General features: G+C 39.5%; 1 protein-coding gene and 1 pseudogene across 1 annotated transcript in view; one reads left to right on the forward strand and one right to left on the reverse strand.

Annotated features, from left to right (window-relative positions):
• Positions 1–15,625, forward strand: part of Brip1 (BRCA1 interacting DNA helicase 1) — a 128,350-nt gene that overhangs the window by 9,873 nt on the left and 102,852 nt on the right. The window contains exons 4-5 of the mRNA XM_021177469.2: positions 39–166; positions 2,516–2,644. Of these exons, the coding sequence (XP_021033128.1) occupies positions 39–166; positions 2,516–2,644 (257 nt within the window). The remainder of the gene's footprint in view (positions 1–38; positions 167–2,515; positions 2,645–15,625) is intronic.
• LOC110305477 (ATP synthase F(0) complex subunit g, mitochondrial pseudogene) lies at positions 4,123–4,410 on the reverse strand (annotated as a pseudogene).

Genomic DNA, 15,625 nt, shown 5'->3' on the forward strand with positions numbered 1-15,625 from the left:
TTTGCCATATTAATTATAAAAATTACTTTTTATATAAGACTCTCCTGAAAAAAATACTCTGGCTGCAAAGTTATCTGCCAAGAAACAGGCATCTATACACAGAGATGAAGATGATGATTTTCAGGTAGAGAAGAAAAGAATCCGACCCTTAGAAACTACACAGCAGGTAAGCAGTTTATTGGCTGTTAAAATAATGTACTTATCTAGTTAGATATAGTGGACTATGAAGTTGGGCACTGGTAGAGAATAGTTAAATGTTATCATGGCTATAATGTAAATGGACATTTTTATTGTTACTTGTTGAAAGGAAATTATTAGTGTATTAGGTTGTTAACACGAAAAATGTCAAAGCAGCTGTGTGATGTTTTCTTCTGCATGAAGAATTTGATAGTATTTACTCAAGGCATATCTTAAACATTTAGCAACTTCAATAGTTTTTTGGTATTATTTATTTTCAAACTTGCTAACATGTCATTATATAAAATAATAGGTTTCATGGTACCATTTTTATGAGTAGGTATTATGTGTTTTGAGCATAGTGACCTGCTCCCATTTTCCCCACCCTGCTGGGCTTCTTTTCTATAATAGCTTCCCTTTTTTTTTTCACATCTGATTTTATTTTTTATTCAACTAGACCTTACATGTGAGAGAGTGTTAGGAATGCAGAAAGCTTCGTGACTCTGTGCCATCCGTGTCCAGGGGCCATGTTATTCTGTATTGTTCTGGTGTTGGTATCCATGCTGCTGAAGAGTAGTGCGCTTAAATTTTCATTTCAGTGTAGTTTTTAAATTTTATTTTATGTGAGTAAATGTTTTGCCTGTATGTATGTATGTGTGTGCACCACATGTATGCCTAGTGCAGCAGAGATCAGAAGAGGTCATCAGATTCCCTAAAACTGGATGTTTGTGATGTGCCAGCATGTGGGTGTTGGGAACTGGACTTGTGTCCTCGGCAACAAGTCCTCTTACCCACTAAGCTCTTTCTCCAGCCCCATTACTGTGCTCTTTAAACTCTTCATTACTTTTTACCTAATAACGGTATTTTCTTTTCTTTTTTTATTGGTTATTTTATTAATTTACATTTCAAATATTGTCCCCCTTCCTGGTCTCCCCTCTGCAAACCCCCATTCCATCCCCCCTCCCCTTTGTCTCTAAGAGGGTGCTACCCCCACCCACCCACTCCTGCCTCACTGCTCTAGCATCCCCAATACTGGGGCATCAAGCCTCCATAGGACCAAGGGCCTCCCCTCCCATTGATGCCGGATAAGGTCATCCTCTGCTACAGATATAGCTGGAGCCATGCACCCATCCATGTATACTCTTTGGTTGGTGGTTTAGTCAAATACCTTTGATAGGAATTGTATTAATAGTTTAAAAATAATGATGAAACTTATTCTTATTTATTGAGGTTTAATGTTGTTCTAATTGATGTTTTGGTGTTTGTGCATGTGCAGGTATTGAACCCAGGTCCTCCAGCATGCTAAGCAATGCTATGCTCTTCCCACAGAGCTTACATTTCTTAAATTTATTTTAAGACAGGATCTTGCTGAGTTGCCCAGATTGGCATTAGACTGAGATTTTTAGTATGCAACACTCCTATGTCTGGCTACGTACTTTTTAAGATCAATATTTGATAAGGCATGTATATTTCTGAAACTTATTTAAAGACCTGAATTACCAGGTACTTCATATGGAATGTACTTTTTCCCCCTGATATTTATTTATTTATTGCTTATGGAATGTACTTGTAGAGGAACACAGTCTTCTTGAAATGTATGCTACTGAGGTAGGGAGATTGGGAATTTAATATGTTTAGTTATAAATATGAAAGGGATTATTAATTAATATGTCACTTGTACTTTCCTGTGGATATACATAAATTTCTTGTGTTCTACATAGTACTTAAATTGCTTGTGTTCTAGTTGTACATAGTTTAAACATACATCAACAATTTCTAAAATTAAATCTTGTTTTTAGAAGTATAAACTAGCTTATTTTTATAAAAGTATAAATTATAAATAAAGCTGGAACCTAGAATTTGGCTGAATTATTAATGTATTTTCCAATTTGGTATGTGCTTGGACTTTGCTAAACTGCTGTATTTAATGGCTACATGGTATGACTGTTTTATAGGATGATCATTATAGTGCTGTAATTTTTGTTGTTGTTGTTTTTGGTTTTTTCGAGACAGGGTTTCTCTGTATAGCCCTGGCTGTCCTAGAACTCACTTTGTAGACCAAGCTGGCCTCAAACTCAGAAATCCGCCTGCCTCTGCCTCCTGAGTGCTGGGATTAAAGGCGTGCACCACCATGCCTGGCAGAGCTGTAATTTTTACACGTTAATACTTAAGACCCATGAGTTGTTACTATATATTCTTGACCTAAATGGTGTTATGAGGTCTATTTGTTTGGTCTTTAAGATTTTATTATTGCTAAGTAGAAATAGCTTTTTGGAAGAAGAAGGACTGTAGAAAGCTTCACAGCAAAGCTGTCTTTTATCTGGTTCTGTGTTTACAGATAAGAAAACGTCATTGTTTGGAAAAGGACGTCCACCATGTAGATGCACGACTAGCTTCAGAAAAGAGAGTAAAGCCTGAGTCTCCGATAGGAAAGTCTTTCTCCGACAGGAAAGACTCTTTTCAAAATGTATGTATTTTTGCCATTGCTTAGTTTAAAGAAGGAAAATAGAGAGTTTTATAAATCTGTTTTTGAAAGTAGAGAAGGAATGGCATGTCTTGAATAGTAGAAGAGTTCCCAGACCTAAACCGTGCTGCCCCATTTGTGGTCACTACTGTGTGATATGTCGCAGTTTTTTGTGTATACAGTGAATGAAAGAGCTCTTCTAACTGGTATCTGGAAGGTCTCATTCCTGGGTTTTTTTTTTTTTTTTTTTTTGGTTTTTCAAGACAGGGTTTCTCTGTGTAGCCCTGGCTGTCCTGGAACTCACTCTGTAGACCAGGCTGGCCTCGAACTCAGAAATCCTCCTGCCTCTGCCTCCCAAGTGTTAGGATTAAAGGCATGCGCCCCCACGCCCGGCTTTGTTCCTGTTTTGATGGTTATTGTTTCAAAGCTTCTCTCTCTCTCTTTCTCTCTCTCTCTCTCTCTCTCTCTCTGGGTGTGGGTGTGGGTGTATTGTTAGAGGTCAAAGACAGGTGTCTTCTTCTATTGCTTCTAATTACAAAAATTACATATATCCATCTGTCTACTTGTTTGTTGGGCGGGAGTCCACATATATTACTTCAAGCATGTGGGGGGGTTCTCTCTATTGTGTGGGCTCCCAAGAGTGACTGCAGAAAGATGGCATCAGAGTCTCTGGAATCGCAGTTGCAGATAGTTGTTAGCTACCATTTGTGTCCTGGGAATTGAGCCTGAGCCCTCTAGAAGAGCAGCCAGTGCTCTTAACCACTGGGCTATCTCTCTAGTTCTATTTCCATTTTTTAATACTTTTTACTTTTCTTATTTATATTTTTTGTTAACTCAGGCTAGCTTGAACTTACTGTGTAGCCCAGCCCAGCCCCTAACTCGTGATCCTTTTGCCTCGAGGAACTTGAGTTAAACACAACTCTCCTCTGAGTATATATCCTGGGTTATTTATTTTCTAACTCTTACTACAGTACTTAGCTTTCCCATTTGCTAAATGTGGATACAAGTGTCTGTCACACGAGGCAGGTGCAAAGATTAAACCATTACAGAGATGTTAGGATATTTTAGAATTTAAGCAGTCTATAGTAGAAGAAATAGTAGCAATAATGTACAGAGGGAATAGCTATTATCTGAAATGGTTGAGATCAGAATTTTAAGAATTTTTATTTATTTATTTTTCAGATTTTAAATGTTTCTTTTTAAAATTTATTTTTATTTTACGTACATCGGTGGTTTGCTTGCATGTATGTCTGTGTGAGGATGTGATCTTAGAGTTACAGAGCCACCATGTGGTCGCTGGGAACTAAATCCCGGACCTCTGGAAGAGCAGTCAGTGCTCTTACCCATGGAACCATCTCTCCAGCCCCCAGTGTTTCTTTCTTTTTTTCCAACACCTAGTATTTTATTCAGACAGCAGTCCCGTTACACATGGTCAAAGAACGTTCAAATAAGAACTCAAATCAGAAATTAAAGATTGGTCTTCAAACATCATAGCCAACAATGCCACGCTTGCCTATGATCTCTCCGATATAAAACCACATCCACACCTCAGTGGCCACCAAACCATTCAGCACAGCTTCCTTAACTGTAAGGTGTTTGAAGCTACCAGTTTTAGCACTTTGAATGATTTTTTTCACATTCTGAATAGCTGTAGGGATTTCAACAGGGGTTGGGGGAACCAGCTCAACCTTGGCGTAGTGCCAAAATGTGGCGGCAGCGGCCACCATCGATGGTGCCTTCTCCGCGAAGTTACGGATGAACTTGGCCATGGTCTAAGGTGGAAGGTATGCCTCCCCGAACCACCGGCTGAATCCCAGTGTTTCTTAATGTGTATAGATTGGATATTCCTTTTCTATCTGAAATGCTTGGTACTGAAGATGCTTCACATTTTTCAGTTTTCCTCATTTTGGAATACTCACATAGACTTTGAGTAATAAGATTTCTTAGTAATGAGACCCAAGTCTATAATCATGAAAATTGTTTCATATACATAGTATAAAGACATAAACCCAGGGTAAAAGTCTATATTTTCAGTTGTTTTGCTTTGATAGTAGCATACCACATGGGTCAGGTGTGGGGTTTACTACTTTTAATGCTGAGTCAATGTTCATGAAAATGCTAAGAACATGCTTGTGTTCTTAAGATTTGTTCTTAAGATTTGCAAGTGCTCTCAACTACTGGGCCATCGCCTCAGCCCTGTATGATAATTTTTGAAGTTAATTCATCATTAGATCTTTTTATGTAAAGTAGAAAATTAAAGTTCTGTTTTGGAACTTTACATGTTAAAAGATTATATGCCTTATCTTTCATCTGTCATATTTTAAATTGTCAGTTATTATTGCATACATGTATGACATTGGACATGCACATGATACAGAACATGTCTGACATTAGAGGACAGGATTATGGGCTCAGTTCACTACTATTTTTATATGGATTCAGGGGCTCAGTCTTAGGTTGTCATGCTTGTTACTGCATGAGATTTTTAACTATTGAGCCATCTCAACCAGCCCTCATCTTTTTTTTTTGTTTGTTTAATTTTTATTTATGTATATATATGTATGCTGATTGTGTTCAGGAGCCTATAGAAAACAGAAGAGAGCACAAAATATAGGCAAATTTGAGCCATTCAATGTGAATTCTGGAAACTGAAATCAGATCCCCTGTAAGAGCAGCAAACATGCCATCTCTCCAGCTCTCATTTTGCATCTTTTAATTTACGTGCTTGAGATGAGTATTTTATCATACATTCAGTGCTTTATATTTAGTACTGTATATTCAGTACTTCACTGTTTGATTCGGTGCCAGATGTTCTATTAGTGAGCTCCAGCCTAGCCTCTAGCTTCACTGTAGCCAAGAATGACCTTGAACTTTGATCCATCCTGGGAAATGCTGGAATTACACACATGTGTCAGTAAGCCTAGTTTATGTGGTGCTGGGGATAAGCCCAAGGCTGTGTTTATTGAACAGTACAGGAAAAGTGATATGGGAAAGGAATGAGGGAGTCTTACAGAAATCTTCAACAGAGGTTCACAGGGAGACAGGAAGAAGAGAGAAAACAAAGAAAATAGAGTCAATACCATGTTGTATTTAAATAATAGTTTGTTACCGACATCTGGTTCACTGAACATTGTAGATTGACTTTTTCATAAAGCAGAGTAAACATAGATTTATTTTTAAAGATTTACTAATTATTTATTTTGTATGTATGTATGTATATATGTATGTATGCATGCATGTATGTGTCTCTGTGTGTGCATGCAATGTGTGCAGGTCCCTGTGGAATTCAGAAGAGGGTATAAGATGCCCTAGGGTTGGAGTTACAGGAGGTTGTGAGGTGCTCCGCATAGAGGTGAGGAACTGAAGTCAGGCCCTCTGTAAGAACAAGTCCTCAAAACATCTGAGCCATCTCTCCAGCCCTAAGTGTAGATTTGTTGAAGGAAAGAAAGAACAGAGAGTGGCAGGGGGCTCCAAGTTCTTTTTCTGTTGTTGTTGATGATTGTATGTATGTGGGTGTTTTGTCTTCATCTCTATATCTGCACCATGTGTGTGCTTCACCCATAGGGGTGTGAAAAGAGAATCATCTTAAACTAGTGATAGAGTCAGCTGAGAGCTGCCATGAGGGTGCTAGGAATCTAATTTGGATTCTCTGGAAAAGAACCATGTACTTTTAACTGCTGAGCCATCTCTTCAGCCCATATTTTTTTCTTTTTTAATTTCCCTTCCCTTCCCTCCCCTTTCCCCTCCCCTCCCCTCCCCTCCCCTTTCCCCTCCCCTCCCCTTTCCCCTCCCCTCCCCTCCCCTCCCCTCCCCTCCCCTCCCCTCCCCTCCCGTCCCCTCCCCTCCCCTCCCCTCCCCTCCCCTCCCCTCCCCTCCCCTCCCCTCCCCTCCCCTCCCGGCCCTCAGTTGCTTTTGTAACTTAACAGTGACCTTGAACTTCACTAGCCTCCTGCTCCTGAGTGCAGGGTGTGTACCACCACACTTGGCTTTTAAATTCCTTTCTTGTGATAATTTATATATTAGCGATCTAGTGAGGTTTCAGTCTTCACATGGTCAGAACCTTGACAAGAGAAACACTGTTTTGGGGAATATAATGTTAATTTAATACTGCTTTGTTCCAGCATTTATGATCATTTTCTTAGGAATTGATTTACATTTTAAGTAAATCTTTATAATGAGTAAAGTATTAGTACAGACATGTTGTATACTGATTCCAGTTGTTTTTATTTGTTAAACAAATGTTAGAATCAAATACATTAATAACAGTAATTCTATTTGAGTTAGTGTAGCAAGCAGTAGCAACATTTTTGTTCAGTGTAGGAAAGACTTAGGTCCAGCAGAGTGCGCTGTTGGCCTTTGTCAAAAGCTGATGCATGGAGCCCTTGGGCTCCTCCCCCTTCCCCACCCCCTTTTGATTTTCCTGTACTCTTGTCCTTCCCTTCTCCCCATGTCCTATGTCTTGTTCTACTTAAAGATATTCTAGAATCTTATGAGAAAACTAACGAGTTTTCCTTGAAAGTGCTTATAAGTCATTTTTTTTTAATTTTAATTTTATTTAAAATGATTAGTTATTTAGCTGTATTATAACTGCATATGCATGCTAATGCTTATTTATATGATGATGCTTATTATGTATGAGGACATGTCTCTAAGTTGTTTAGAAATGTTAATTCACTTAGAAAATACAGATTTATTTGAGTGAATTTTTATTGATTATATTAATTTATCTTTGTGCTTAGTTTCAAAATCAAACAAAAGTATTTGATTTAGTTATTTTATCAGTCTTATAGGGAAGGTATTGTTTCCCTTAGTTCTACAAGAGGAAATTGGGGTACAATCTTAAGTAACTGGTTCATCTCATAAGTCTGTTGAGTAGAGAAGCCAGATTAGAATGGTTAAACTCCTGCGGAGCTGGGATAAAAATCAGTTCATATCTGTGCTGTCACAGGTCATATCTGTGCTGTCACAGGTCATATCTGTGCTGTCACAGGTCATATCTGTGCTGTCACAGGTCATAGCTGCGTTCAGGACTCTGTAAGTGTTGCTTCATGATAGTTTCTTGTTTAGTTTCCCAGCATCCTGTGTATTTTCTTTATAGTGTTTTTGCAAGCTCCCGATGGTGGGCATGTTTAAGTGCCTTGTTTGCCTTGTTGGCAGGTTGTTCATAAGAACAAGTACAATATCTATTGTCCACATTTTTTTATGCCCAGTTTCTAGCACAGTCTGTACTTAAACTCATATGGTTCTCGAATAAAGTAAATGAAAAAAAAAGACCTAAGTTAAAAACAACAACAACAACAACAACACACGATTCTCTATTATTTGTAGCTTTTGTTGTTACCTGGTAAGAAAAAGACACATTTGAACTTGAACTCATAGAGATCCACCTGCCCCTGCCTCCCAAGTGCATGAGCAACCACTGCCTAGCCATTAAAATATCTTTAGCTAGGGTAGTTCAGGCCTATAATCTCACCACTCAGGAAGCTGAAGCAGGAGGATTATGAGTTGAAGGCCAACCTGGGGGCTTCATAGCTAGTTTGAAGCCAGTCTGGTGAGACCCTATGTAGAGTAAAAAAGAAGACAGCAGAATAGAACCAACTAGTCTTTAGTTGTCAGTCTGTGGGTTAGAGAGAGCTGATCACAGTATAGGTGTGGCAGCTAGAGAATAACCTTTTTTTCTTTTTTTTTTTTTTTTTACTATTTTGTCTTATGTGTGTGGGTGCTTTGTCTATGTGTATTACTCTGTACTGCCTGTGTGCGTGGTGCCTGCAGAAGCCCAACTGGCTCTTAGTATTTAATGTGTGAGGGTAGGCTCTAACTATATGTTTTTTAAAGTAGACATCTGTTTTTCCCAGGATCATTTAAAGAATAATCTCTCTTTAAATTTTTTGCTATTTTAAGTTGTTATATACATTTGAATTGGTTTCTGGACTCTCCCAATATATGTGTATATAGTAAAAACCAAAGAGCCCAACATCGCTTCAAACAGAACCAAGAGGCCCTTCTCTGGATGGGTCCTTTGCTCGTTTTCACTCCTAAGCTTGTCTGTTCTAATAGTCATCTTTTTTTGGAATATGCTTATTTTGCTTTTCTCTTCAGTTATTAGTTTTATGTACTTTCCTTTCCGTCTATCATTACTTCTCTCCTGAGCCTTCCAGTACTTGCTGTTTTGCTATTATAATTCTAATACCACTTAAGTTTGATTAGCATCTCCTCAAACCATGATTTTTTTTTTAAATGGTTTGTCATTTTCCCAGTTCTCTGAATACTTGTAATCATCCCCAAACTCTCTGTTAGAACTTAAAATCTGTTAATTTCTTCAAGAATGTTTGTGTTTTTAGATTTTCAGTATTTACTGGAAATAATGAGAAATACTTTTTGAAATTGAACTTTTTTTTTAGCAGACCAATATAGAATAAAAGGAGTTGAGTAGGCTCTACATCCCATGAAAACCAAAGTTTCCATTCTTTGCCCTTAAGAGAAAATTGCCAATTCTTGTTCCATTTTATTTCAGTCTTAGTTACTGAAGCAAGAAGTTATTTCAGAGATCTGCCTGACTCTGCCTTTTGAATGTTTAGATTAAAAGGTGTGTGCCATTTAATTAAGGTAGATTTTTTTCTTAAGATTTAGTTTTTATTCTAATTTATTTGTATGTTTGTGTGAATGTGTGCCATGTGTAAGCATGTGCCTGTGGAGGCCAGAAGACGGAGTCAGAGCCCTGGAGTCAAGTTACAGGCAGTTGTGAACAGGGCAGCATGGGTGTCAGTGATCAGACTTGTGTCCTGTGGAAGAGCGGGAAGCAGTGCTCATGGTTGAGCCACCTCTCTAGCTCAAGATGCAAATTTTTGCAAAAAACTTATGGAAAGACGAAAGGCCAAGGTCCAGGATAAGGAGGGAATTTCTCTTGATCAGGAAAGACTGATCTATGCTGAAGAACTAATGCACTTTGACTATAACATCCAAAAGGACTTTTTATTCCATTTTGTGTGGAGACTTTATGGTCATATACCACTTATAAGAAGAATGAGCTTATGACTGAGATGTTTAGGTCGGCCGTCCTAAAATCCTATAACGTACATGACGATGACAATATCAGTCACCTTGGTTGAGCGTGCCCTCTTTATGGCCAGTGACTTTGACAGACATATGGACAATCTTATCTGACTTACTGCTTCAGTGAACCAGAAGACAAGTGAATGTGTGTGAGTTAATAAAGGCCATGAAAGACAAGGAAACAAAACAGGGCCACAGATGGATTCAGTGTTTGCAGGGCACAGTGTAGGAGGGAGCATGACACACCTCGTGCTATATCTCTTCAGCTATGCTACCTCTTTTCCATGCATAGCCACGTTACCCTAAACAAGCACACCCACAAAGGCTAATAAACTGGTTGGTGGTGCACAAACATCAGGTTCCTCCTGAGATTCGACACTCAGTGTTTTCTTCATTATGTGTGTGGCATACATATTTGTTGTTGGGAATGTGTGAAAAAGCCTGCAAATATTCCTTTGAGTCACGGTGATAAGCAAAAAAGGACGCATTTATATTTGTAGCATGAGGACTGAGGCTGTTAGAGAGTGGATGGGAGGGTGGTGGTGACTGCCACCTGAGAAGTGAAGAAACAGAAAGACTAACTGTTTAAGTTCTGTTACAAATGGAAAAGCACTCCATAAAGCTAACATGCAGATCTTGGTCGTGTATTAAAGGTATCTCTGTTAGTGTGGACACGCCACTCAGAGGTGTGCTCATAGTGAAAGATGCAAAGATGTCCTGACAAACTCCAATACTGAAAGAAGCAGTATTCTATAGGCAGACTTAAGAAAGAACAAGATGTTAAGAGTTCAAGTTTTATAAGTGCATCTGCTGAGCATAGTTTTTGCTGATTAAAATTTGACACCAGAACATGTCTATAAATGCTGATGAAACATGCCACTTTACAGCTGATAACACAACCTTCACAGGGTCCAAGAGTACCAAGGACAACTCAGCTGGATTGTGCTAATGCACTTACTGTGACAGGAAATAGCACGTGCCCGTGCTATTTAAAGGACTGAATTTCTTCCCAGTCTGTTGTTACAACAAAAAGACACAGATCACCAGGGATATCTTTCTTGAGTATTTCACAAACATACATTTCAGTGGTCTGTGCTCAGTGTAGGAAAGCTGGCTAGGATAACAACTGGCTCCTTCAGTTAATTAAACTTCACTTAGTTACACTAATTACTTTTCAAGTGCTCTGTGTTCTTATCTGGGCCAATGGCAAGTCCATTGAATAGTCAGATATCAGACCATTTATCACTAGAGAAAATTCTGTTGGGGAAGGCACTGTGTTAGAGGTTTGTGTGTCGATGATGACAACTAATTTTCACTGTCCATGATAGAAGCAAAACAATTTTGTGTGTTGTGTGTATGCATGTGTGCACCTGCAGATGTGTGTGCATGTGTGTATCATTTGTCTGATGTCATCCATCTTCACTATTGAGACAGGGTGTCTTCATTGTCTTGGAGTCCTCAGATTAGGCCAGGCTGGCTGCTTAGTGAATCCTAGTGACCATGATTTCCTCATCCCAGAACTGGGATTATATGTGCACTTCAGCTTTATTATGTGGGTTCAAGGGGTCAGACTTAGGTCCTCAGGCTTGAAAATCAACTGAGCCATCTCCCCAGCCCACAAGATGACGTTGTGTAAGTTCTGTTGATAGCATTTTGGTCAATGTATACAACAAGATGAGTTGATAGCATCATATTGCGCTCGTATTTAATTATAAACGACTCATTGATAAAGTCTGAAAGATACCAAAATGGACCTTTGAGAGAGTGTCAGCAGTTCAGAGCACTTGCTGTCCTTGTGAGGATGCAGGTTCCATTCTCACCACCTCCATGGAGACTCACAACTGCTATGACTTCAGTTCCAGGAGCCTGATGACCTCTGCTGTTCTCTGCAGGCTCCTGCATGCAGTGGTATACATACATATGTGCAGGTAAAACACTCAGACAGAAGAAATGTTTTCCTGCATTTATAGTACTCAGGTATTATAAAGTAGAAAATAAAAATCACTTCTAGTCTTGAGGGGTAGTGTTTTTAAGTACTTTGAAATGTACAGGTGTACATATCATAAATGTACAGTTTGTTCAACCATGTACAACTAAATATATTGTGTCTTTTTATCATTAATTCCCTTTCCATGTTCTTTCTCGTGCCTTGTTTGAATTTTCCTGTACTTTGATAGGTATTGAGCATGTCTCGCCTGTGCTAAACAAGCACTAATCTATAATCCTGGCCTTGATTGTTGGCTTTATAATCAAGGTGAACTCAGAACTAGGTTTCTTTTATGTGTCAGGATACATATGAGACACTTTCTGATCATTGTTTTGTGGTCAGATCTCTCTATGTAGTCTAGGCTTGCCTAGACCTTACCATGTGACCCAGACTGGCTTCAAACTTGATGTTTCTCTCTTAGCTTTCCTGAGTGTTTGGAGTATAAGCATGAATATTTGACTTATTTCAACACTGTTGATGCTGAATTTAACCACTTGGTTAAAACTTTCATAATTGTTAAAACAGGGCCTTACTATGTATGCCTGGCTGGTCTAGAACTTGCTATATGGACCAGGCTGGCCTCAAACTCACAGTCATCAATCTATCTACCTCTGCCTCCCGTGCTGGGATTAAAGGCATGTGGTACCACACACATGGCTATTTATTTATTTTATGTTTATATATATGTGCTTGCAAGTATGTATGCGCACCATGTCCTGGTGCCTGAGAAGGCCAGAAGAGTGTGTCAGATACCCTGTAACTGGAGTTTTAAATGGTCATAACCACCCAGTGTGGTTCTGAAAACCATTCTTGGGTCCTCTGCAAGAGCAGCAATTACAATTAGCTGCTGAACCATTTCTCCAGTCCCACAGTGATCTTTGAAACTATGTGCCTATATTGTTCCCCAACAGCTTTTCATTCAATAATGTCTTTGTTATTGGTGGTCTCACTATATAGCTTTGGCTGTCCTGGAACTCGCTACATAATCCACGCTGGCCTCAAACTCACCTTGGATTAGAGGTGTGGGCCACCAGGCCTAGATAACCCAATGATTTTTTTTTAATTATTTTAATTTTATTTGTATTGGTGTTTTGCCTGCTGTATGTCTGTGTGAGGGTGTTAGATCCCCTGGGACTGGAGTAACAGATACTGTGAGCTGCCATGTAGGTGCTGGGAATTCAACTCCAACCCTCTGGAAAATTAGCCAGTGCTTTTCTTTTTTTTTCTTTTTTTTTTTTTTTTTTTTAAGATTTATTTATTTATTATATGTAGGTACACTGTAGCTGTCTTCAGACACTCCAGAAGAGGGTGCCAGATCTCATTACGGATGGTTGTGAGCCACCATGTGGTTGCTGGGATTTGAACTCTGGACCTTCGGAAGAGCAGTCGGGTGCTCTTACCCACTGAGCCATCTCACCAGCCCCGCCAGTGCTTTTCTTAACCACTGAGCCATCTCTCACCCAGTGATTTTTTAACACCCACGTAGGCAGCTTGCCTGAGTCACATAATCAGTTGTGAGAGCTGCAAAGTGGTGAGCTGAGAAACTTCACTTACAGTTTTCTGTAGTCCTCTGTAAGGAATTTCATTCCCCTCCTTTTTCATTTTCTTTTTAGATAAGATCTAATGTATCCAACTTGGCCCCGAATTCCTTATCATCTTGCTATTAATTCCCCAGTGCTGGGATTATAGGTGTACATCACCATGTCTGGCTTTTGGATATCATTTCTGGTTGTGTATTCCAAGATGGCCTTGAATTTGGAATCTTTCTGCCAGTCTCTTGCATGCTGGGATTATAGGCTATGCCAGCTTTTTATTTTATTTTTTCAATAAACTTCATGAAGTCACTCAGCGGGGCTCATTGCTATTTCAGGACTTACTGCTACAGTTGTGTCTGCATATAGTGCTATCAGGAAAAGTTTATAACAGGTAAGTCTTTGTCGTATGTTTGTTAAAGTGAGACTCCTTATTGCATGAATTTTTCTTATGTAAACTTAGATAAAAATTATCCTACTTTGGATCTTTTTGATTAATTCTACCGAAACAAGACTTTTTCAGAAACTAGGGCAACTGTGTTGAGGAATTTCCATTTACACTAGGCAAGAAAGTAAACAGTAAGTGGAGAGTAAGGTAACAAACACTTACGGTATCAAAAACCAACCGTGAAAAGGATCTGTCTTAATGTGCTAGCCCATTGCAGTTTAACATATTGCTTACAACCTTCACAATAGAATTTGAGTGACTTCAGTTACACATTCCAGGAGACTGGCAGTCTGTTACAATCAGAGTCTGAACTTTAGAGCAGGCTAATTTACAGAGATGGATGAAGAAAGTTGTGGCTTTGTATTACACACTCTCACCTGACACTGTATCTGATCCCATACCTGCTGATTGACATCTTGAATGAGCTCTTTGAAGCAAGTTCCAACTTAATTAAAACGTTTGCTTGGTTAGCAGTGATCTGTGAAAGCCTGTGATAAATATTGAATCAGGTTCACCTGCTGGTTGCTGTGAGTGGATAAACAGCTGCTTTGTGCAGTTTAATCATGAAGCTGGCAGTAGAGTACTACTGTTTAATTTTTTTTTTTTTTTTAAGAATGATTGAAAAGGTATAGTTACGTCACACTTACTATCTTATTGAAGTGTGTGCTTATGTGAGATTTTGTACACCAGGCATTTGGTATCTGTTTAGATGGCATAGGGTACAGCCAATGGTTGATAAGGTTACAGCAATCCTTCTTTTTATGCCTCACAGCTTGTATTATAATTCTATGTTAATTGGCCTTTTACTAATGGCTCTTTATGTGTGTGGCTTTTTACAGTAAACCCATGGTCACACAGCCAGCCCTGGTTAGACTGAATCGATCACAAAACACAGTCCTGAGTGTGAGAGAGACTTGTAGGGAGGAGGGGTCTGCCAGGGTGAAAGGGGATGGGGGAAGTGGGGGATAAGAGTAACCAGGTGTGTGATGTACATGAGTGAAATTATCAAAGAATACATTTTTAAAAAGCAGAGCAAGGCTGGAGAGATGGCTCAGTGGTTAAGAATGCTTCCTGGCCTTTCAGAGCTCAGTTCCCAATACCAACATCAGGCCGGTCACAGTAGCCTGTAACTCCAGTTTCAAGACCACCTTTTTCTGGCCCTCCTCAGTTGCCCATCTATACATGGCATATATTCATAAACACATACAAATAAAAAATAAGTCTAAAAAAGAAAAAAAATTTTTTTGTATTTTTTTTTTTGCTGTTATTTATCTTTTTGAATTATTTATTTAATCCCAAAATGTTGCCCCTCTCCCCTGGTATACCTCCCTGGGACATCAATTCTCTACAGGATTAGGTACATCCTCTCCTACTGAGGCCAGACAAGGCAGTCCTCTGCTACATATGTGCCAGGGGCCTCGGGCCAGCCTATGTGTGCTCTTTGGTTGGTAGCTTAGTCTCTGAGAGCTCCCAGGGGTCCAGGTTAGTTGATACTTTTGGTCTCCTATGGGGTTGCCGTCTTCTTTAGTTGCTTCACTCCTTACCCTAACTTTTCCATTGGGGTCCCCAACTTCTCTCCCATGCTTGTGTGGGTATCTGCATCTGTCTCAGTCAGCTGCTGGTAGACCTCTCAGACTACAGCCATGAGAGGCTTCTGTCTGCAAGTACAACATGGCATCATTAATACTGTCAGGGATTGGTGCCCGCTCGTGGGATGGATTCCAAGTTGGGCCAGTCACTTAACATCCAATCCTCCAGTCTCTGCTCCATTTTTGTCCCTGCATTTCTTCTAGACAGGAGCAGTTTTGGGTTGAAAATGTTGTAGGTGAGTTTGTATCCCCACTCCCCCGCTGTGGTCCTGTCTGGCTACTGGAGGTGGTCTCTTTAGGTTCCATCTCCCCATGTTTGGGCATTTTGACTGAGGCCAACCACATTGAGTTCTGGGAGCCTCCCCCATCCCAGGT

The sequence above is a fragment of the Mus caroli genome, unplaced genomic scaffold, assembly GCF_978045245.1.
Source record: "Mus caroli unplaced genomic scaffold, Mus_caroli_1 scaffold_13, whole genome shotgun sequence".
Classification (NCBI taxonomy): Eukaryota; Metazoa; Chordata; class Mammalia; order Rodentia; family Muridae; genus Mus; species Mus caroli.